The following is a 25,361-nucleotide window of genomic DNA, read 5'->3' as shown; positions in this document are numbered from 1 at the left end:
TGAAAACATGAAAATAGAAAAATCAGAGAGTGAATGTGTAAACAGGGACTTTTTTTAAAACAGACATAGATTACGTTACGTATTCAGGTGACATGAATGAAGTGGCAGTTGGGGTAGAAAAAGAAGATTTTTCAGATCGTAGTGCAATATGGCTGTGTTAGGTGATAATAAAGAAATAATAGAAGGAAAAGTAAATAAAAATGTTTACAGGGAATAGAAGTGAAAATAAAGGAATGAAGGAGAAAGGTATGGAAAGCCATGACAATGTCACTATATTATGAAAGTTGTACATAATGGTTGGTAGACCACCAAGATTGCTTCACAATGATCAGCAGCTTGATTTCAGCTCTTTAAGTATGAACAAAGAAATTGAGACATTAGGGTCAGAAATTCTGTACATTTTAGTCAATTTAGTTACTGGCTAGTAAGTACACTACCTGGATGCCTGTTTAGAAGAAACTTAGAGAACCTGAAATAAATCAACTAGAAAAGGTGACGAGAAAACACTGACTGGGAGGAATCCTGCAGCTGTTCAGCAAAAGGCAGTTCAAGCTCCAGCTTTGATGCAAGACATGGCTTCCAGTAATCTAGAGGAAAAAATAAATCAAATGTGCTCAGAGTTGATTAAAATAATCAGAACATTGAAGGAGTATGTTAAGATGGGAAAAATTGAAGGAGCTTTAAACAGCTACTCAGCTCAACAGATAAGACTGCAAAAATCAGATGATGAAATGAAGAAAAGGCTGGCTGATTATGAGACTGATCAAGAAGCGATGTTTCAAAAATGGTAGAGTTAGAGTACAGAGCACGCAGAGAAAACATGACATTTTCTGTTGTAGTGTTGAACCTGGAAGGAACATATTATATTGCTTTTATGAAAGCACAAATAAGCACGTAGGATGGTATTCCACAGCAGAATTTGTTAACTTAAAGGGCACATCATGTGTACACAGCAAACCTGGCCAAGAAAAAGCAGCCAATATGTGTATAAATAGATGGAATCATTCCAGCAAAAAGAGCTGATCCTGACAAAACTGTGGGAGAAAGGCAAAATATTAAAAACTGGAGACAGTAGAGTGTTGTAGTGGAAATGATGATTCACTGTATACCAGGCAGGAGAGAAGCAAATTTACCCCAGGAATCACAGAATATCAAGAGGCAGGTGTGAGATTCAAGCTGCTGTACCCAGCAGTCTTCAGAATATTTTTCCTGGAGGATCAAAGTCATTTTTGATGTAAAACATGCTAAGGAGAAAATACAAACGTTTGTTCAACAAAAAGTGAGCCGGTAAACAGAAGGGGACTCTGGTTCTCATTCTTTTCATAATAAAGCTTATAGAGAGATTTCAATCACATTTGTGAAATGTGGTTTTACAAGAAAAAAGTGGGCAGATTTGAGTTTTCTTGACTTTGTTAAACTTGTGGGAGACTGTAATTAATGTTTGGAAGGACATGGGGGAATGGTGTATAGTGTTTAATGAGAAATATACAAATTACTTTTGGAAGTAGATAGAAAAGTAAAAAAGAAGTAAAGTGGAATATGTAAATATGATGAAATATTTTGAGAAAGGAATGGAAGATTGATGTAATACAGTAAAAGAAATAGAAAAGAAGATGTATGAGAAAAATAAAGAAAAAAGTAACATTGCATTGTATAGACAGAAATATTTTTAAAGGAAAAATGAAGATGTTTCACTCTTTTTAGGAAAGGATGTGAAAAGAATGGAAGGTAAGAAGTACAAAATGGTAGATGAGAACGGTGTAGTAAAATGTAAGCAAAAAAAAATATGGAGATGGTAAAAAAACTGTAGAACTGTATAAGGATGACGTTGAAATGGAAGGTGGAAAGTAAAGGGAAATGTTAACTAGAAGAAAGAAATGACTTGAATGAATTGGAAGAACATATAAAAGAATAGAAGGAATAATCAACACCAGGCATGAATGGGTTGAGTTATGGATTTTATAAAGGGATCAGTGTAAAATAAAACATATTTGTGGAAATACTGAATGAATAGTTAGAGGAAGGGTTAGAGAATGAAAAGCTACATCTTGTGTTTTTTAAATTTGTTTGCAAGAAAGATTACAAACATATTAAGAAATAGAGACCAATAACACTAGAATATACTGACTATAAAAACTTTATGAAGATATTGCAAAAAATGGGGATTGCATAAAAATGTGTTATGATCTGTGAGACCCGATCATAACTCTATATAGTGTATGGAGTCTTATCTACTTCTGATGCTATCAGTTACAAAAGGAAAAAAATGCAATGCATTTTACTGCTTTAAAAGTCATTAAAACACTTAGTGAGTGCCGTTGCATAGACAGCAAGTAAGGAAAAAATAAGGGTCTATTTTTAAATACTACTCTAATTTAAATAAGTTACTTACAGACTAACATCTGTAAACTTTAGCAGACATAGACGGAAAGATATTGAGGGATTGGAAGGAATGTCCCTTCCCTTATACCAGACTGTCATAACACTTAGCAATTGTTGCACATCTGTGAAAGCAATGTTACCATCAGCCCTCTTACTACAGTAGCACATAACAGATTTATCTTTATTCTGATTTTGTAGCATAATCACAGCAACCTGTGCACTACAAAAGAACTAACAGATGCTGATTTTAGGGGAAATAAGAGTGTAAGGTTGGTTGCATGTGATACAGGAAAACCATTTGATTTGGTAAGTCTCGGGGCAATGTGGGATATTTTTGGGGACTATGGGGTTGGGAAAAATAATAAAAGATTAAAGAAGTGTTCTGAGACATTTTGGATGAAGGTTATAGTAAGTGTTTGTTAGGAAAGAAAATAAATTTGAAAAGGTTATGTACATGTTCATTTGTCCCAGTAATGAATGCAATAATATAAACATGCATTTGTGAAATGACAGAAGCAAGAAGCAAGATGGGCGCTGTAGAAAGGTATAGTAATACCTGTGTCTTTCACATGTAGATGATTTAATTATTATAACAAAAATAGTATGGTAGGAAACCTGTGCAAGGATGGAAAGGGGATTAATTAAAACAAGATTAAGGATAGATAAAAATAAATGGTTTGCTGAAATAGAGATCCACCCGGCAGTGTAAACCTTGGCTTTAGATGATTAACACTGTTGAAATGACATCCCAGCCTCATATTCAAAAATGGGAAAGTGGGTTGTGGAGTGATGGATGGACTGATATTTTACTAGAAATTAGATAAACATATTAGGAATTAGGTTTGGTTAAAGCAGAAAAATAACAAAACAGTGGAAAAATTTGGTGTGAAATAATGAAGTTGGTGGAAAATGTTCTACTTATCCTTTAGAAAGAAAGTGTATATGTGAAATACATTTACAGGGAACGTTGGGATATTTTGGAAGTGTATATGTGTTTCTATGGAAAATAGGAAAATAGTAATTTGAGATGTTTTCAGTTTTATTTGGGAATCAAGATCGGGAATAAAAAAGGAGGAGGCTTGAATTTAAAAAAAATCAGTTAGTTATATATTTTCGGTTTCATACACCTTTTTGGATAATAAAAAATATGAAGGAGAAGGAATGTAATTTAAAAGGGAAAATACTGCATTTGAAATATGGAAAGACAGAAAAAATAAAAAAAGGAAAGAAAAGTAAAAAAGAGGGAAATAATGGAATAAAGAATATGATGAGAAGAAGTTATGGGAAGCTGAGGATGAAGTTAAAAAGATAACAAGGACTGCTATAATATAACAATGGAAAAATATTATTTAAAATATCTGTGGGAAGATATAAGGTTCAAAAAGCAAGAAGAAATAGAAGGGAAAACTTTGACAATTTTTATGAGGCTAAAAATTTGTTATGAAGATTACTATTGGATTAGTTGCCTGTTAATAATATGAAACATGAAGCAATGGGGGAGAAAATATATAAAGACCGTAATGAAGAAGAAACTACAAAGCATTAGTTTTTGTACTATAAAGAATAATTTAACTATAAAGATTTTTGGGGAAAAAAATTCAAAATGGGTGTATGGGGAAGGATTTCAGAATATAAACTGGGATATAATACTACATGGGAAATAAAAAGAAAAAATGAAGGTAATGGTAACCTTTTGAAATCTTGGGACCCACTTTGCCAAGTCCTGACATATGGAGACTAAATAGCTGAAAATCCAGGCATTCATATAACAAGTCTTTTACTAGAATATTAATTTTTCTCCATGTTATGGTGATTTCAGAGTTGGTATATGTATAAATTCTTGAGGTGAATTTCTTGGCATCTATGAATCAAACATATGACAAGTTGGTTATGATCAGATGGAGATCCAGTTGTAACCCACCATATTTTACAAACTCTGAGTATTATGTGGGAATAGTAAAAGCATTTTAACATGCTGAAAACAGAATTCAGTAGCTAGTGTAAATCCTCCTTACTAATTTATTATTACCTGGCTGTATTAATCGTAGCAGGCCCTCCTGATGAGCAACTTTGTCCCGCCAACTCTTTGTCTTGTTAGCTGCGTCATCCAACTTCTTTTGAACTTTCTGTAACAAAGAAAATGCAGAAAAAAAGAATTATCTGTCTGAATACAGGGCCCAACAAAAGGTTGTGCTAGTTCTAACATTAATATTATGAGTGTTGCTTCATTGCAGAATAGTCAAACATGGAATTTCATCATTTGTAGCATCTATCTGAACAGGTCAAAACTTGATTACAGTTGTTCTTTGACTCTCTTCCTTCCTCCTCTGTCTTACTCTGTCTCCCTTCTACATCTGTTTCAGCCTGGTTATGTTTAAGCTCCATATTCCTATCACATGCAATGTAGTATTCTGGACTGCAGTGAATATACATCATTCCTGTGTAATAAGTTGCCCTCTGCTATTATTCTAACACACTGTACTGCTAATAACTATGATACTGACATATTATCCTTAATGTCCATTTCATAACCTGTATTCTCTGCATGGCAATCTGCACTGTAAATGCAGGCTGTCTACTGCCCAACAAAACTTTTCAAATGAATTAGCCACTCAGTCACTTGTGACCTAGCACCTGACTATGCTCCTTATAAGCAGGTTAAGTTGTACAAGAGGATGGTTATGGGGATAAATGGTAGAATCAGTCTGAAAAATAAGTAGTTGGACTAGGCAAGATTTTCTTGTGAGTGGGTGGGTTATTTTCTGTTTAACGATGAATGAGTTTATTTCTGTGCTTAAGAGTATAGGGACTCTTGTTGCATGGAGGTGAAGGGAAGAACTCCCTTTGTTACTGAATTATGTGGATGATAATTATGTGGATGACATAGATACAGCTCTTAACAAAAAATTCTAGGTAATGGACCCAGCTAAAATATTGGAAAATGAGCTGAATAAAGATGGCTTGGTATTGAAAAGGATTAAAAGTAAAGGTATGTGAGAGCAAGGATAATAAAAGATGAATTCCTTTTGTAGAGAAAAGAAAACAAATGTGGGAAATGGATTTGTAAAATTAGACGTGATACAACGAGAATGGTCTCTGAAGCAGGAAAACCTGAGGACAACAATAAGCATGTGGAAGCTATTTAAGATACCTTTGAGAAAATGCAACTCTGATGAATTCTGTATTGTTTGGTGTAGCCAGTTATTTAGAGAGTGTCTACTGTTTTCCTGATTATTTAGAAATAGATTTATTATAAATTTGTTTTTTGAGGTTTCAGACTGAACATTGGTAAAATAGGTACTGTTTATATTAACCAAAGCAAATGCAATTTAGGATTAATTAATGCTGTCATATTTAGTTTCTGTACAGATAAACAATGTGCTATAAATTTGGAAATTTATTCAGGGGGAATTTGATTGGATTATTAAAGAGCTCTGGACATTATTTGGTAAGGGAAGAGGAAATGTTATGCTTCTTTAATATAAAAGGATTTTTGGTTGCAAACTGACCTGAACTGATGGCCCAAGAGAACACTAAAGGCAATGGTAGGAGGAGTTGTGTTGCAGTACTTTCTGTGCATTTCTGGTAAGGGGTCTATTCAGAACTAAGACAACCAGGGCTTTGGTGGCAGCATTAGTGTAATTGTGAACTGCAGTGCAGCCATATCTGGTAGCTGTCTCTGGGCGATCAGCCAGTATGCATATTCTATAAATGTGTGTCTAGTGTAGAAAACTTACCCCCCCTTTTTTTTAATGTAGGAGAGTTTGTGGGATAAGGAATACATTAGCTAGGGGGAAGTTTCATAATGTTAGTTTACCATTGATTGCTTAGAGATATTTTGTGGATGATACTAAGGTAATACAGGATAAAACGGACAAGGGTTGGTGTTCTGTTTAAGGTAATTTTTGGTAGGGTGTTGTGCAGAGAGTCAGTAAGCAAAGGCAAATGGATCAGGAATTACAAAGAATTATGTTTTGATTTTGGTGAGTATGGAAGAGAGGAATGGCTTGTCAGTAATTTCAGATTTTTACTGTATATTAGATGTTCTGCAGATCTCAGTCTTGTTTTTGTTTATAATGTTTGGATCCATTAACTGTATGACTTCAGTTTCCTTTTACTTTTGTAACATAAAACTGTTTTTATTCAATTTTTTATTGCTGGTATTTAATATCATCTTATTCTTTTCAATAAATGCAATCAGATCTTTTACACCTACATGAGCCACTACAAACTCAAGCAGAAGGGATCTTGACTTAAAATCTAATCTGAAGGATGGTACCTCAGAATTTCAGCACCCCCAGTGTTGCACTGTGGAGTAAGTAATAGGGCATTAAACTAAGCACCTTGTGTAAGGACAGAACCCACAGCCCCATGGCATTAAAAGCAAATGTCTTACATGTTGAGCCAGTGTTCCTCATAACAAGTGCTAGATATACTGGATTTAATATAGCTGCATCCCAATTGTTGGCATGACTCTATTTTTTGAGATTGCAGTTGAAATGCTTAATATGCTGAGAGTGAATAACAATTATGTGTGAGCCTTTTGATAAGGTCAGGGTGACAGAGTCTGTCAGGGGATTTTCAGAAACATATGAGAACAACAGAAACTGTGAAGCGGTATCAACTATATGATATGGTTTGAACCTATGTTTGGAAACAATTAGTATGTTGCTAGCTATTTAGTTTTTTCTATTTTTTTTCTTGCTGGGGGGAAAGGAGAACTAATGGGAAAAACTCCAGAGAAATAGTGAAGAATCACTTTCTGTTCTTCACGAGATGTCGGACTGAACTGCTGGTAGTTTAGGTGGATGCTAACAGTTCCCTGTTGTACTTACTGAAAACAAATACTATAACTACCAAAATAAAACATGACTGTAAACTATACAGCCTAAAACAAAAGCATTATTTTTGTTTTTTTTCACTTAAAATATACGTTTTATAAAAAAAAATCTTATCATTTCAATAATTTTCTCCCAGTACTGAACTGACACATCATTTATACCCTTTACTTTCTTGTCTGATGATATATATCCTAACTTAACACAAATTTGTTGCACTATACTACCATCTCACATACCCAATGTTGCACATAGATATCACCCCAACTGATCATAACATAAATTTGAGTAGTACTACTGTGACATATAAACTTTGTCTTTGTAAAAATATCACCATACAGACTTCTCATATTTCACATTACTTCATTTCTTTTCCCACTTGTTATCTAACATTTCACAAATGTTCACAAAATGTTGATACTAAAATATTCATTAAAATGCATTTGCATTTCTAATTCTTGTTTACAGTTTGATCTAGGACAAAACTTTCATTCAGATGTTTATATTTGAAATAGTTATTTACATTCAGTTTGTCATACTCAACAAAGCAGGTTATATCCCACATTTCTGAAATGATTTATGTACTGCAATATTTCTAAAGTAATGTTTCTAAAGTTTCCTACTCACTCTCTCTTTACAAAATTATATACATGAAAAAATGCTCCTACCAAATGTGATTGTTTGATTCCTTTAGCTTTACTTGATATTTTTTTTAATTCCAGCTTTTACAGTACGACCCCATTTGCTCTGTTTATTCTAACAGCTCCAGCTATTAACCTTACCAGTTAGCAAAATTCACTCAAAATATGTTTTTCAATATAGACTGCTCAACAAATGCAAAAAATTTAGGCTTTTAAATGTTTTACTAAATTCTATAACACCAAGCATTCATATCTCGCACATTTTACTTCTAAACACACTACACCTGTTCTAACAAACCTTAATCTTGAAACCCAAATCAAAGAAAATACTAAACCTGCTAGCCTAGCCTCCATTCTCCTCAGAAAAAAAAATCTTAACGGCATTGCCAATATATTGACTAGAAAGCTTGCTGAAAAATTCTCCCTTGAAACTATCATCCCTAACTCAAACATACCAGCCGCACCCTCCGCCTTTCTCTAAGAACTGTATCCTAAGTACGTCTTCAGTGGGTCCCAACAACATTCCAGATTGTCTTAAAAAAGTGTCAAGTAGGCATTTGCTGATTCTCTTCTTAAGTTGTTCACCCTAAACCATGCCACAGGCTATGTTACTGAACAATGCACAGTGGGGTGATGATGGCCCTTTACCTAAACCATGCCACAGGCTACGTTACTGAACAATGCACAGTGGGGTAGTGATGGCCCTTTACCTAAACCATGCCACAGGCTATGTTACTGAACAATGCACAGTGGGGTGGTGATGGCCCTTTACCTAAACCATGCCACAGGCTATGTTACTGAACAATGCACAGTGGGGTAGTGATGGTCCTTTACCTAAACCATGCCACAGGCTATGTTACTGAACAATGCACAGTGGGGTGGTGATGGCCCTTTACCTAAACCATGCCACAGGCTATGTTACTGAACAATGCACAGTGGGGTGGTGATGGTCCTTTACCTAAACCATGCCACAGGCTATGTTACTGAACAATGCACAGTGGGGTGGTGATGGCCCTTTACCTAAACCATGCCACAGGCTATGTTACTGAACAATGCACAGTGGGGTAGTGATGGCCCTTTACCTAAACCATGCCACAGGCTATGTTACTGAACAATGCACAGTGGGGTGGTGATGGCCCTTTACCTAAACCATGCCACAGGCTATGTTACTGAACAATGCACAGTGGGGTGGTGATGGTCCTTTACCTAAACCATGCCACAGGCTATGTTACTGAACAATGCACAGTGGGGTGGTGATGGCCCTTTACCTAAAACATGCCACAGGCTATGTTACTGAACAATGCACAGTGGGGTGGTGATGGCCCTTTACCTAAACCATGCCACAGGCTATGTTACTGAACAATGCACAGTGGGGTGGTGATGGCCCTTTACCTAAACCATGCCGCAGGCTGTGTTACTGAACAATGCACAGTGGGGTGGTGATGGCCCTTTACCTAAACCATGCCACAGGCTATGTTACTGAACAATGAACAGTGGGGTGGTGATGGCCCTTTACCTAAACCATGCCACAGGCTATGTTACTGAACAATGCACAGTGGGGTGGTGATGGCCCTTTACCTAAACCATGCCACAGGCTATGTTACTGAACAATGCACAGTGGGGTAGTGATGGCCCTTTACCTAAACCATGCCACAGGCTATGTTACTGAACAATGCACAGTGGGGTGGTGATGGCCCTTTACCTAAACCATGCCACAGGCTATGTTACTGAACAATGCACAGTGGGGTGGTGATGGTCCTTTACCTAAACCATGCCACAGGCTATGTTACTGAACAATGCACAGTGGGGTGGTGATGGCCCTTTACCTAAAACATGCCACAGGCTATGTTACTGAACAATGCACAGTGGGGTGGTGATGGCCCTTTACCTAAACCATGCCACAGGCTATGTTACTGAACAATGCACAGTGGGGTGGTGATGGCCCTTTACCTAAACCATGCCGCAGGCTATGTTACTGAACAATGCACAGTGGGGTGGTGATGGCCCTTTACCTAAACCATGCCACAGGCTATGTTACTGAACAATGAACAGTGGGGTGGTGATGGCCCTTTACCTAAACCATGCCACAGGCTATGTTACTGAACAATGCACAGTGGGGTGGTGATGGCCCTTTACCTAAACCATGCCACAGGCTATGTTACTGAACAATGCACAGTGGGGTGGTGATGGCCCTTTACCTAAACCATGCCACAGGCTATGTTACTGAACAATGCACAGTGGGGTGGTGATGGCCTTTTACCTAAACCATGCCACAGGCTATGTTACTGAACAATGCACAGTGGGGTGGTGATGGCCCTTTACCTAAATCATGCCACAGGCTATGTTACTGAACAATGCACAGTGGGGTGGTGATGGCCCTTTACCTAAACCATGCCACAGGCTATGTTACTGAACAATGCACAGTGGGGTGGTGATGGCCCTTTACCTAAGCCATGCCATAGGCAATGTTACTGACCAATGTACAGTGTGGTGGCGATGCCGTTTTATAACAGTGGCCTCACCACTGACCTAAGCAAGTATAGACCCACTAGCCTTAATAGTCTTCTCTGAAAAGCCATGGAATGCATCATCACTGACCTCATAAATCAAGGCATTGAGTATTTAATTTGACCCACAACAATTCAGATTTGTTAAGGGCAGGTCATGCCTCCTCAGTCTTGTAATCCTCCTTATAAAGGTCACCCAAGTCGTGGACAATGGTTGCATTCTTCATTGCCTATTTGAATCTAGCAAAAGTCTTTGATGCCATACCACACAATGGAAATGCAAACAAGCTAAAAGCTTTAAACATAGAGTCCTATGTGGTACAATGTCAAGGAAACTGATTCTAGGACAGAATACATGTCAGGGCTGGTGATGTCTCCTCAGTTAAGTAAAAGGTGACCAGCACTCCTCAAAGATCCATATTGGGCCCCCATCTTTTAGACATTCAATTCTCTGACTTTAACACTGACAACAAGGATCTCTGGGTGCCTAAATTCACCAATAATTGTAAACTGACTGAAGGTGAGAAATGATACAAGTTTCTTCAAGCAGAACTATCATGAGTTAACACATGGTACACTAAGAAAGGGATTAAACTAGATCATGAGTTAACACTAAGAAAGGGATTAAACTAAATCATGAGTTAACACTAAGAAAGGGATTAAACTAAATGCTAAGAAATGCATGAAATGCAGTATCATTGCAATAAAACAACAAATTGCTACCACCTACTGTAAAAATGATACCCCACTCTCCAACAAGTCTTTCATCAGAGACTTCAGCACCTGAATTGAAAGCATCCTCTCCTTTGATCACCATGTAGCAACTGTAGTCAGAAGGCCGATATATTACAAATAATCAGTAAGGGCATTTCTTCCAAAAACAAAGCAAGTTATTTATTTCTTGTATTCTGCCCTGCTTAGACTATTTATAGAATATAATGTACCTTTTAGCATGTATCTTATTAGACATATCAAAAAAGCTTGAAAGACCACGGAGGTTCCTAAAAATAGAATCAAGCTATCAGGAAACGCAGGAGTCACTTTGCATGCACTCAGTGTCACAGTATTGTATTTGCTCTAGGGGGACACCAATGGTTTGCTTTCCATGCACTCGGGGATCCCATTATCTGAGACCTCCTCTTTCAGGGAATAAATAATAAGAAATGGAGAGAAAGGTTCATCACGCAGCATCTCCTCTTGCTGCTGAATAGACTTTCCTTGTACATCAAGCAGTATGATTCCCTGTCTGCCTTCAAACAATGCTTAGACAATTAGGTGGGTACCCTAAAGTACACTATGGTACTTACATACCTTGTCCTACTTGAATTGATTGTTAGAGTCTGGGGCCAGTTAATGGCAAGGGACACATGGTGTCTGGTGTAATAGCCTTGTAGTCCATGATTCCTAAATGTTTGCATAGCTAAAGCACATGGATGCTGTTTTTGTGCATTAAGGAACTAAATGGAAGGAAAATAAATGTAAGTATAATAACTTTTTATTTATACAGTTTGTGTTAAAACTGCAAACTTACCTTGTAGTAGTAGAAAGTGTGTTTCTAAATGCAAATGGTAAAAGTATAGGAATAATGGTGCATTGTATGTTTGGAGAAATAACTGTTTTTTTGAGTGGTAGATGACTTGATTATTAACAGCAAGTTGTTAAAAATGTAAAGTAGCTTATTTAAACTGCTGTATGACCCAGAAAACTTGGAGGCAGAAGGATAAAGTGAAAAGTAAGGCAATGTTAAAATTTCCATTCCATAATTGTGCAACAGAATTAATAAGGAGACTATATGATGGATCATTAGCAAAAAAACAAAGGTGGGAAGAGTCCTTTCTGACAAACTGAGTTGGAGTAGAGGATCAGGCACAGATGTCCTGCTTTCCCTGTCTTACCTTCTGTATATTTTAGCTAAAAAGATAAGGGATTCACCACAAATTCATGGATGCAACTGGTGTGGTGGCAAAGAACAAACATCTTTGTTTGCCGATGACATTATCTTACATTTGACAATCCTGAATCCGATATTAGGGTGTTTTGTGGTATTTTACAACAGTTTAAAGCATTTTCATAATACAGAATAAATTACGGTAAAACAAAGGTTATAGCAGTGAATTATTTGCGTACACAGGAATTACGTAAACCATACCCATATTTGTTGCGACAAGAAAAGATGAAATATTTATGTGTTTGATTAAAAAGGACTTTGCTGTGGCAGCTGGAAAATTATGGCCATGGACATGGACAATTCGATAATGGCAGTGAAAATGCTGTTAGTTCCTTTGGTTCAGTACATGGGTCAGGCAAACCTTTAGCAGCCAAAGGAGACGTTAATAAGACAATGGCAATGAAAATGCTTTTAGTTCCTTCGGTTCTGTACATGGGTCAGGCAAACCTTTAGCAGCCAAAGGAGACGTTAATAAGACAATGGCAGTGAAAATGCTTTTAGTTCCTTCGGTTCTGTACATGGGTCAGGCAAACCTTTAACAGCCAAAGGAGACGTTAATAAGACAATGGCAATGAAAATGCTTTTAGTTCCTTCAGTTCTGTAAATGGGTCAGGCAAACCTTTAGCAGCCAAAGGAGACGTAGCAGATGACAAGTTGAATGCATTTACTTGGGAAGGGAACACGGCAAGAGTAAAGTGGGATAAGCTGGTAGTTTAGGACCACCTGTTTGGAAGGGATACTTTAAAGATATACAGTTGAGACATGTATGTTTAGCACAAGTAGACGGCTGTAGATAAAAATGGAAAAAGATGATGTCAGAGCAAGGTGGGGAAAAGGAGTGTAGAGAGATTAGGGCTTTGCAAATAAACCCTTATGGAAAATAGAAATAACTATACAGAATACTACATATATAAAGTGGCAGATGGCGTTATAAAGATTAAAACTGTGAGGGACAGGAGAAAGGAGAGCTTGCAAGTACAAATACATACAACAGGCAGACAATGACAGGAAGTAAATGGAGAAAAACAAAAAGGAGCCATACAACTGGGAGCAAATAAGATGGAAGGGAAAAGTGACAGAACAGAAAGAAGCCAAGCAGGTATTTGACAAGCATATGAAAGAATGGTTGAGGCTCTTTACCTCAGAGGTACTAAGTACAGGGTTTGATTCTGTCATCTGGTTATTGGTTAGGACTGTAATAGTTTACAAAATAATAGCCTAGCATTTAACCATGAACCGATATCAGGGACTGTTGGCAGAATACAGATAAAATGAGAAAGGGAGAGGGTATCACATGAAAGACCAGCTCCAACAGAAGAGTTTTTAGTGGAATCAACAATAGAATATACTATTAAGAAAAAAGGAAAAAAATAGTAAAGAATATAAAATGTTACATTATAACTATAAAAACAGTCAGAAAAGATTAAGAAAAGATGGGGGGGGGGATGAAAAAGACAAATTATAAAACAGCAATGGGAAGAAATTTGTAAGACCCCCTAGGTATGCTACAAAGCCCAGAAGATTTGGGATATTTGCATGGAAATATTTATACAGGTACTTTTATACCCTACGACTTCAGAGGATTGTCCCTCGAGAGGAGAGCAGATGTTGGAGATGTTTAAATGAAAAATAAATTCCAATGGCTACAAGGGGGATATTGTAAAGGAAATAAAATGCCTACAGATGGGATCATTAAAAGGTGGAGGGAGTAATTTTCATAAGAACAGATGGTGCATTTAGAACAACAAATATAAAATGATGCTTAAACATATAAGTAAAACAAGTAGGTTGAACTGAAAATTGTACAAGTGTGTTCTAATGAACCAGAATAAATGAATATAGCTATGATGGGAACGTATGTATAATACATGCACACAAGAAAGTGGCATATTCTCATTGTAAATAATGTATGTACATTCATGTTACAGTCTGAAAATGTGAATAATAAACTTGTTTAAAAAATAAGGAACTCCAGGACCCAAAAAAAAAGATCAGATTCAGGGTCTCAGCAGGATAAACAAAGTCAGAGGGCCTGGTAGGATTAAAAAATAGCATGATAATCATCAACATAATTAACAGCATCTGGCTGTGGGTGGGTAACAGGATTAACAAACAAAGAAGAACCACTAAACTCCTTGATCTCTCTCTCTTAAAACCCTACAACTCTCTCTTTGCGCGGTTTTGCGCACTGAGCAGGGTCAGGCAGCGCCGCCTAAACAGGTTTTAAACTATGCCAGGCTTAACAAAGTCTGCTCTTCACTTTTTCCCTTAGAACTGTTCAAACTCTCAAAGTAGTCACTCTATTCCCTTTCTAAAGCCCTGCACTTGCTCAGCTCTTATAAGGAAACACTAACTAACTAAAGCACTACACCCTTCTTGACTTCTCATACATATTAGGCTCCCAATTGGTCCTTCCTGATCAAGTGAAAAATCAGTTCCCTTCCCTAATCTAATCAGTAAAAAACCAGTTCCCTATACTAATCTGGTATGTCCAAGGGTCAGTTTCAAGGTTACTCTCCAGTCCAGCTGGTGAATCTGGGAATTTTGATGCAATGTTACAATTGCCTTATGTACACAGACAACCCTCTCCTCCTTCCAACAAACTCTAATACATGTGAGAGATGCAGTTACACAGCCAAACTGGAGGCAGAGCTCTCTCAACCCAAGACTGGCACAGTCAGTCAGGAGGAAAAGGTAACCACCCACACCACAAATCCAGTCTCACACAGACCTATTGCATCTGCATACCCAACACATAAACACACAAAAACATACTTGGAGGCTATAAATAAAAATCTGCCTAAACAGCAAAGACCTCCTAAGCAGATATCCACACAACAGCCACCCCTCAACAATACCCACAAATCACATATATCACAAAATCAGTGTGCCTCACAGTCACAGCCCTTAAGACCAAACAACACACCAAATATACTTGTTATAGGGGACTCTATTGTCCGGCACACTGACGTCCCACTCACCAGACTGAACAAGGAGAAGGTCACTGTAAGCTGCCTGTCAGGTGCCAGGATCCGCCACATAACGCAAGCACTCAGGTCACTCCAAAGCAAGTGCAAGTATGACTCCGTCATTGTCCATGCTGGTGTGAATGACCTGAGACGTACCTCCCTGGACTACATGAAAAGAGACATAGAGGAGCTCTCTGACCATGTAGCCCAGGCTGGTATGACCCTGACCTTGAGTAGCATCTTGCCCTCACCAAGAATGATGCCACAGTATAAAGACAAAATGATCAGTTTCAACAATTGGCTAAAGTATTGGTGTCATTCAAAGGGGATCCAGTGTCTGTCAGCCTGGGATGACATGCTCGACAAGCCACGTTGCTTCACTAGGGACGTCTTGCACCTGTCACCCTTAGGCTTTCGTACATTGGCCAAGGCTCCTGCCACCCCCATAGTGCCTTTTTTAGGCAAGGCTCAAAGGACAAACCCACCTCCATAGACAACCCAAGGATAAAAAAACTAAAGGTAATCTTACTCAATGCCAGAAGTCTAAACCTCAGGATGCACGGACTCGAGGCTCTCCTCAGTATGGAGAAAATCGATGTCTGTGCAGTAACAGAAACCTGGTTCAAGGCTCCTGAGAGCACCCCAGCACTACCAGGTTATAACTCATACCATGCGTTTCGGCCCCAAAACTCGGACCAAAGCACAAAAGGAGGTGGAGTATCTATATTCATCAAAGATACCTACACCTCCAGGTTAGTGGCACTGCACGAAGCATCGGAAACCATCCATGTGCAACTAACAGTGGGCAAAACTGCCTTTCAGTTTGTAGCCTGCTACAGAACACCCTCCCTATTACAGGAACCCCACTTGGCATTCCTGAAAACACTGGAGAATATGAAGGTCTCTCCAAACACTATGTTACTGGGTGACTTCAACTACCCAAACATTGACTGGGAAAACTACTCAAGCCCAAACACCCTTGCCCAACAGTTCCTTGAATTTATAAACTCTAATGCAATGGAACAACTGGTCACCACTCCCACAAGAGGGAACAACATATTGGACCTGGTCATCACCAACATGGGAACTCTATGTTCCACACCAGAGGTAAACCCCTCATTGGTAAGATCAGACCATAAACAAATTTCCCTGGACATCCATATCCCGTCCCCACCCCCAGCCAAGGAAATCACTATAAAGAATTTCTCAAAAGCCAACTTTGCACTTCTCAAGACTGAGGTGGAATCCTTCAAAGCCCCTGGGCTGGAGGATAATACAGCCCAATCCGCAGAATCCTTTACAAATGCATTCTATGAGCACCTGCAGGAATGCATGGATTGTGCTATCCCAAATAAAACCAAGACTCACTCCTCCAAAAACAGGAGACCAGTCTGGTGGACCCCGGCCATAAATAAGCTATACAACAGAAGGAGGAAGCTATTACATGACAGAGCAAAATCCCAAAATGGGAAGGCATCTCTGATCAGTATTAGCAAGAAACTTTGATCCCTCATAAAATCATCAAAGGCCAGTTTCAAAAGAAAAATTGTCCTAGACACTAAAGATAATCAAGGCCTTCTTTAGTTATGTCAGGAACATGGGCGGAAACTCCCAGATATGCCCTGAATTGTTGCATAACAGTACAAAATATACCGAACCTACAGATATAGCCAACATCCTGGCAGACAGATTCAGTGCAAACTTCTCCCCCCCTACCCCCACAAAGGAGCAAATGCCTATCCCAACTGAATGTAACCTCCCTGACATCACAGATGCACAGGAGAAAGCTGCCCTCTCCAAAGCAAAAAACACAGCATCTATGGGACCGGACGGTGTCCCAGGCTGTGTCTTACATGAGCTCCAAGAAGAACTGAACCCTCACATTAAGTCACTGTTCAAACTTAGCCTTACTACAGGATATGTACCCAAAGAATGGCTTACAGCTACAGTGGTCCCACTCTACAAAGGTGGTGCCACAACGGACCCCGGAAACTATCACCCCATAAGCCTGACTAGTCTGGTCTGTAAAGCTATGGAGCATATTATCATGGAACTCATAAACAAAGACATTGGGAGCCTCCAGACACTGGACCCTACCCAATTCGGCTTTGTTAAGGGCAGATCTTGCCTCTTAAACCTAGTTGATTTCTTTGAAACAGTTACCAAAGCCATAGATGAGGGCAAGGTAGTCCACACAGCCTACCTGGACCTCGCAAAAGACTTCGACACAATACCCCACTTGGGCATCATAAATAAGCTTACCAGCTTAAATATCAACCCCTGTATCACAAGATGGGTTGCAAACTGGCTCAGAGATAGAACCCACATGGTCAGAATCTCAGGGGCCATGTCCGAATCCAAACCAGTTACAAGTGGCATCCCACAGGGCTCAGTTCTGGGACCTCTCTTGTTCGGTATATACTTCTCTGAGGTTCAGGCTAACATGGGGGGATTATGGCTGACAAAGTTCGCAGATGACTGCAAACTGGGGGCCATAATCGAATCTCCAGCTGACACGAGCATCCTCCAAAAGGGTCTCACAGAGACGGATGCTTGGTGCCAGAGGCACGGCCTCAAGCTAAATGCTAAAAAGTGCATAGTCATCCCCTTTGGGAAAAACAAGGTGCCCACAAATTACCACATAGGTGGTAATCCATTAAGTACGGAAGAAGTAATTAGAGATTTGGGGACCGACATAGATAGTAATCTCTCCTTTGATAATCATGTTGCCAAAGTGGTTAGAAATACCTTCTATATAGCCCACCTTATCACAAAATGGTTCGCATCTAGATCAAGAGAGGTCATTGTGCCCCTCTACTTGTCACTCATCAGGCCCATAATTGAATACAATGCCCCTTTTGGGATGTACCTTACCTGACACCTGCAGCAACTGGAGAGACCCTAAAAGTACCTCACCAAGAGGATCATGGGCTACAAATCGATGTTCTATGCAGCACAACTAAAGAAACTCCAGCTCTACTCAGTTGCTTACCGCCTACTCAGAGGCGATCTATGCCTGACGTACAAAGCCATGTCAAACCCAGAATTAATGGACATGCTCCACCTCAAAAAATCCAAGTCCCTTAGAGCTACACGCTCCAGGGACTTAAACCTCAGCACAAAAATAAATAGGACATGCTGGAGGGACAGATTCATTTCCCAGAGGCTCCCCTCACTCTGGAATAGAATCCCAATTCATGTTAGACATAGCCCCTCGCTGACCCTCTTCAAGCGAAATCTGGACGCGTGGATGGGAAATCGCAAATTCACCCCGGGGATCTCCCCAGTGTCCCTGCTAGACAGAGGCACAGTAACCTAATCTTAAAAGGGCACCTTCTGTGACCTAGTTTACAGAGGCACAGTAGGCTAATCTAATAGGGAGGTGGAAGCTAAATACACTCTGGCTAGGCCTATAAATGCCCCGGGGCAGATAGCCTGGTATCTACCTATGAACCTATACATTCAGAAGGCACTAGTAGGAAGTATACAGTCAAGGGGCCCTAAACAGATGACTTAAGATACTGACTACAACAGTAACACCAAGGCAGGACTGAAGTAATCAGGAAGTCACCACTAAAGCCAAAAGAACCACAACGGTATCACAGGAAACTCCCAACTTGATTAGTAAACATTAGGGCACTCCTCACCAGAATTGTGACAGCCAGCAGTCCCATAGCAGGATTAAATGAAAAAAAAAAAAAGATTGTGACCAGAAGCAATATATTCGAGGGCTCTTAGCTGACAGAATGAATTTCTGGCATAATTAAAGAAACCGGAAACACAGCAGCGTCAACACAGGTAACGTCGATAGGTTGTACAACAAAAAGAAAATCATTGCAAACAGGAAGAGGTAAAACTCCTGGCAAGGTTCAAATTCCCTCATCAGTCTAAACAAGCAACTCAGGGGCCTTATCAAGTCTAACACAGCCAAATTTGAGGTAAAAACAGTCTCCCAGGCCAAGGACAACCAGAAAGCTTTCTTTAGTTATGTCTACATCCTCAAGGGCAATATACAACAGTGTACTGAATTAACTGTAAATGTAGCTACCTGTACTGAGCTGGAACACACAGCAAACCTACTGGCCAACAAACTTAGTTCCAATTCTACCCCCCTCACTCCACCCAGACACCCATTAGGAAATACATGCAACCACAAAAAAGCAACTACTATCACTAGGGAACAGGTCCTCATGGCATTCTTTAAGGCCAAAAACACTGTATTGATGGTCCCCGATAATATTTACGTATTTATTTATTTATTGGAATTTGATAACCAGGAAAGCCAACTGGGCCAATGAAAGTCCATTTTTGGTGGAGGCCTGGGGAGAAAAACTCCAAGTTAAACATACAAAAAAAGAATAGATGTAACAATTTTTTTTTAAATGACAGTTAACAAGACATACATAAATAGCTTTTATAACAGTTATACAAAAGGTTAAATCAAAAGACGAGTAAGGAACATATGTTTCTGACAGAGGCAATTGGTTTGGGCACATTCTCAGACACTAAACAAATACAAGAATAAATACAAGGACTACATGGGCTGTGAAGTTAATACAGGTTGAACATTACTGAGGAGTTATACTAAACAAGAATATATGAAGAAGTAGAAGTGGAATGTAAGTTAGAGAGAGGAAGGCTAAGGAAATGGAGTTGAGTGGTAGTAGGAGAAGTGAGAGGGTTCCTATTAGAACACCGAACGCTTGAAATGTCGAATGTCATATGATCGACACCATATGATCAACATTTCAAGAGTTCGAAGGTTAAACATAATGGCGCCATATGGTGCAGAATGGGAGAATTTCCCTTTTCTGCACCAAAGTGCGGTCTCTGAGTTGGTATATTTAAGTAGGGGGGGGGGTGTGGGGGGTGCAGGGGGGCTTGCCCCCCCCATCTTGCACCGTTAGGGTAATTTTTTTTTTAATTGTATATTTGATCTTTCAAACTTCGACCATATGTTGTCGAACATATGGGATTCGAAGTTTTGAAAGTTTGAATATATAATATAGACCTGTAGACCTGATAGAGGGTAGTAATTAGAAGAAGTTTACGAGTAGAAATTAGAAGGCAGATAAGTATTAGTGCAGAGATGAAGAAAAAGAAGTATTAGTGCATAGGAGAAGAAATATTAGAAGGAATGAAAGATGAACTGAACAGGTTTAGTGTTCCCATTAAGTAATGGCAAAGGAGGAAACTGAGCAGTTATATATCCAATTGGTAAGGAAGTGGTTATGAAGAGCAGTTTTAAAGTTGCTAGGATTATGTTGAAGGTGGATGGATGTTGGCAGGTTATTCCATTTTTTTTGCTATGGTCCAAGAGTATAATAACTGTCCTGCTGTTGATATCGGTTTACAGACTTGAAGAAGTTGATGTTGCTCAGACTGCAGTGGTCTAGTGGGAGAATAGGAGGTGAGTAGTGAGTTAAGTGCAGGGCAGTCTTGTGGTTTATAAATTAGTTTATGAGTATTCGAGAGCTAAAAGAATGACAAGTAGTGGGGAGGTTCGTGCTGTATTGTAACTTTTTAGGGCAATACAGTGGTGAGTTGAGTGGTGGGACTTTGTAGCTAATTTAGCAATTTTATTGTAGCAAATTTTTAATTTTGATTGCTGGGAAGTCTGGAGGATGGTACACAATGGTGCACCGTAGATTAGAGAAGGTAGAAGGCATGCTTGTGCTAGAGTTAGTTTAGAAGAGAGGGACAGGAACTTACTGTGTCTGTACAGCATCCCTAACTTCTTATGTGTCTTAGAAATACTGTTTTGAATATGCAAACTGAATTTGAGGTTTTCACCAATTATTACACCTAGTAATTTGGTGTGGGCCACTAACTCAATTTTTGTAGTGTTGTGTGAGTAGATGTTAAGGTCAGGTTTGTTTATAGGGGATTGTCTCTTGGGTGCAAAAATCATGAGTTTAGTTTTTTTTTGGGTTAAGAGAGAGATGATTAGAATGAAACCATCTCTCCACAGAAGAAAAGGCTGCTTGGGTGTTTAGCTGAAGTATTTTTGTATAACGTGCAGATCAGACTGTGGTAGAGTTGTCTGTATATTGGACAAGGGAGTCCTGTGGGATACTGAAATAGAGATTATTAATAAAATAGTAAATAGTAGAGGGCCCATAATGGAAGCTTGGGGGACACCTGTGGGTTTGGGAAGATAGGGGGAAATGGAATTGTGCCATTTAACAGCGTGCTCTCTGTTAGAGAGATAGCTTTGAAACCAGTTAAGAGGCTGGGGGGATAATCTTATGTTTGAAAGCTGAGCTAAAAGGATAGAGTGAGAGATGGTGTTGAATGCTTTTGACAGGTCTAAGAAAAGGGCTGACACAAAGTGTCCTGAATCCCTAGCTTTGTTGAATATGTCTAGAAATGAAATCAAAGCAGTGGATGTGCTGTGGCCAGGATGGAAGCCATGCTGAGTGGAGGAGAGAATTTTGTTCTTAAGGAGATAGTCTAAGAGTTGTTTTTGCATGCGTTTTTCAAGGATCTTCGAGACAGTATAGCAAAAGGACAAAAGTTAGAGATGTCAGTTGAGGAGCCACCTTTGTGCAGGGGAAGGATGATTGCTTTTTTCCAAAGACAAGGGACATAGCACTCTAGGATTGATCTGCTGATCAGAATACTAATGAGGTAGGCCGCAGCACCGGCAGAGATTTCTAGAAACTTGCCAGGTATTTTGTCAGCTGAGTTTGAACAGGGTTTTAATTTTGAAAAGAAGTTTTTTAATGAAGAAGGTGAAGATGGGACAGAGGTTAAACTGGGGGGTGTAGATGTTGTTGTGAGGAAATTGAAGGTAGGGTACTAATGCTCGATGTAGTGTGATCAAAGGTATGTGAGTTATAAATTGGAGGAGGGGAGTCTTGTGAGAGGGGGTAGGATGAAGAGTTTGTGGGAATAGAAATATTAGGCACAGGTACGAAGAAGGAGACAGTTACGTTGGCAATGGTATCTATAAAGTAGGTATTAAAAATGCTGGCTATTTGTTCAGATGACATGTCAGGGCGTGGACAGGGATTGGGTTTGGTGCCAAGGTTTAGGAGATTATTTATGGATGACCAGAACATTTTGGGGTTGCTTTTCCTATCTGCCTGTTGGTTATAGAAGTACTGCTGTTTGTCTTTGGTAATGATCTTTTTAACACTGTTTTGGTGCTGTTTATAGTTAATGAGGTCTAATGATTTTTGTGATTTAAGCCACATTTATCTCTGTGAGTCATTAGTTCTTTGGTAGGTCTTGTTAACCAAGGGGCATGATTACTTTTGATTCGTTTGCTTCTGGTAGGGGCAAGACTCTGCAAAATATTTAGAAAGGTGTCATTTAAATTTAGGAGAGCATCATCTAGAGGGAGGGTTTTAAGACTATTCCAGTTAATGTTTTTTACGGTGCTGTTGAAAGTGAGGGAGTTAAAATTAGAAAGATTTTGGACAGTTGTGTTATGGACTTTATTGATGGGGCAGTAGGCACGGATGGCAAAGGCAGGGAGATGGTCACTAATAGAATTGGACATGGTGCCTGAGGTAATATATTTGGAGGGGTCAGTGCCTTGATTGGTTTTGTTGCTGTACCTAGTAGGGTTAGAGATAAGTTGGGTGAAATGAAACAAATTTAGGCTAAGGTAGGATTGAATAGAGGTAATGGAGGCCCAGTCAATATTCATATCACCAAGAATAATAGTTTTATTTTTTATGTAGAAGGAAATCCAGGAAAGGATATCTTCTAAGATTGTGATGTTATTTCCAGGAGGTATACAAATGACTGTGATACAGACTTTTTAGATCAGCTGATATCTAGAAAGGAAATCAGCAACTTAGCATTTTGGAATTGGGGGACAGAATGTTTACATGGATAGATGCTTAATGTATTGGGGCAGATCAGTGCAACATCATCTCCTTTTTTGTTAATTCTATCTGCTGTAATTATGTTGAAGTTTGGTGGGAGTATCTTAGAGTCCCGAACAGAAGGTTTTAGGCAGGTTTCTGTAGCGGCTAGGAGATCAGTTTTGTTATGAGAGAGCCAGGCTTGCAGTTCTGAGGATTTACTACAGATACTCTGGAAGTTTAAAGTAGCGATATGAAGAGTTTTGGGATATTTAGCAGAGGTAGTATGATAAGGGGAGGAAGTGTTGTAGGATCCAGGGTTAAGATGCACGTCTCCAGAATGGATGAGGGAAGAGAAGATGTGAGAAAGGTAAAGTGAAATATAAGATAGTTTGTAGGAGATGTGGTGGGGAATTGGGTCCAAGGGGTTGAGAGAATAGTGTAAGGAATAGTTGGTGGTAAGGATAAATGTGTTTGTAGTAAGACAATAATTTAAGGGAAATAGGTTAGGACTGATGTTGACGTAGAAATCTTGTGAGGAGAAGATGAAGTTGGATGCATACTGTATGCATGGAGTTAATGAATGCAGGCTAAAAGTTGTATTAAGAGAGAAGAGAAACAGTTAAGAAAAGAAAATATAATAGTACAGAGTGGTATAAAGGGGGAGACATTTTCAGGGCCTCAAAGGGGTGGGAAGTGATGAGTGTTTGACGGGAAGTCTGGAAGAGGGAGTGTAGAAGAGGGATTGGTGAGAGAGCACAGGGAAGTGGCTAAGAGGATATAAAGCTAATGAAAGTGGGGGTGTGCAGGAATGGGGGTAGGGCAAAGGAACGGACTGCACCCAGGGTTGTCTCCTTCAATGTATGAAGTATGAGCTATCGGGCTCACTATAATCAATATTTTATCACACTATCCAAAGAGGTTTTGTGTCTAATGAATGAAGAACTGCAGTGGATATCCTACTACACAAAGGCAGGCCATCCATGGACCAGGACAACTATGTGCTACAACTATAGGCCTACCTAGTCTAACATATAAAGCCCCAAAAGGAATAATCATGGATATGTTAAATGCTGACACAGAAAACCTAAAGACACTAGATCCAACTCAGTTTGGTTTTATAACGGGAAGGTCATGCCTACTCGTCTTGGTGGTCTTCTTCAAGAAAGTCACCAAAGCAATGGTGAGGACAAGATAGTTCACAGTGCGTATCTTGACCTGCCAAAGCAGTTGACACAATACCCCACCCTGGCATTGTAAGCAAGTTCACTAAATTAGGTATTAGCCCCTATGTCACCTACTGGACAGCCAACTGGCTCACGGACAGGACCCAAGAAGTTATAGGTTCATAGGTTCATAGGTTCATACTAGGCTATCTGCCCTACGGCATTTATAAGCCTAGCCAGAGTGTGTTTGGCTTTCACCACCCATTTTAAATTAATTTTGCTATGCCCTTTTTCGAGGTTAGTATACTGTGCCTCTGTCTAACAGTGACACAAAAGTGATACCCGGGGTAAACCTACGATCCCCCATCCACTCATCAAGATTCCTCTTGAAGAGAGTCAATGAGGGACTCTGCCTAATCTGGACTGGGATTTTATTCCAGAGTGAAGGGAGCCTCTGGGTTATGAATCTGTCCCTCCAGCATGTCCTATTTATTTCAGTGCTGAGTTTCAAGTCTCTCGAGCGTGTAGCTCGATGGGATTTAGATTTTCTGAGGTGCAGCATGTCCATTAATTCCAGGTTGGACATGGCTTTATATGTCAGGCACAGATTGCCTCTCAGCGGGCAGTATGCCACTGAGTAGAGCTGGAGTTTCTTTAACCGGGCAGCATATGGCATCTGTTTGAGCCCTTTGATCCTCTTGGTGAGGTACTTTTGGGGTCTTTCCAGTTGCTGCAGATGTCTGGTAAGGTACATCCCAAAAGGGGCATTGTACTCAATTATGGGCCTGATGAGGGATGAGTAAAGAGGCACGATGACTTCCCCCTGATCTAGATGTGAATCCCTTCATGATTAGGTGGGCTATATAAAATGTTTTTCTAACTACTTTGGCCATGTGGTTGTCAAATGAGAGATTGCTATCAACTTGGGTCCCCAGGTCCCTAATTACTTCTTCTGTATTTAATGGATTACCACCTATGTAGTAATTTGTGGGCACTTTGTTTTTGCCAAAAGGGATGACTATACACTTTTTGGCGTTTAGCTTGAGGCCATGGCTCTGGCACCAGTTGTCTATTTCTATGAGGCCCTTTTGGA

General features: G+C 39.4%; 1 protein-coding gene across 1 annotated transcript in view; it reads right to left on the bottom strand.

Annotated features, from left to right (window-relative positions):
• Positions 1–25,361, bottom strand: part of SWAP70 (switching B cell complex subunit SWAP70) — a 1,273,088-nt gene that overhangs the window by 43,805 nt on the left and 1,203,922 nt on the right. Inside the window, exon 11 of the mRNA XM_044059373.1 lies at positions 4,412–4,508. Coding sequence (XP_043915308.1) covers positions 4,412–4,508 — 97 coding nt within the window. The remainder of the gene's footprint in view (positions 1–4,411; positions 4,509–25,361) is intronic.

The sequence above is a fragment of the Protopterus annectens genome, chromosome 17.part0 (assembly GCF_019279795.1).
Source record: "Protopterus annectens isolate FY-2018-M chromosome 17.part0, PAN1.0, whole genome shotgun sequence".
Classification (NCBI taxonomy): Eukaryota; Metazoa; Chordata; order Ceratodontiformes; family Protopteridae; genus Protopterus; species Protopterus annectens.
The sequence above is the reverse complement of the archived record's forward strand: the minus strand, read 5'-3'. Positions and strand labels throughout refer to the sequence as shown.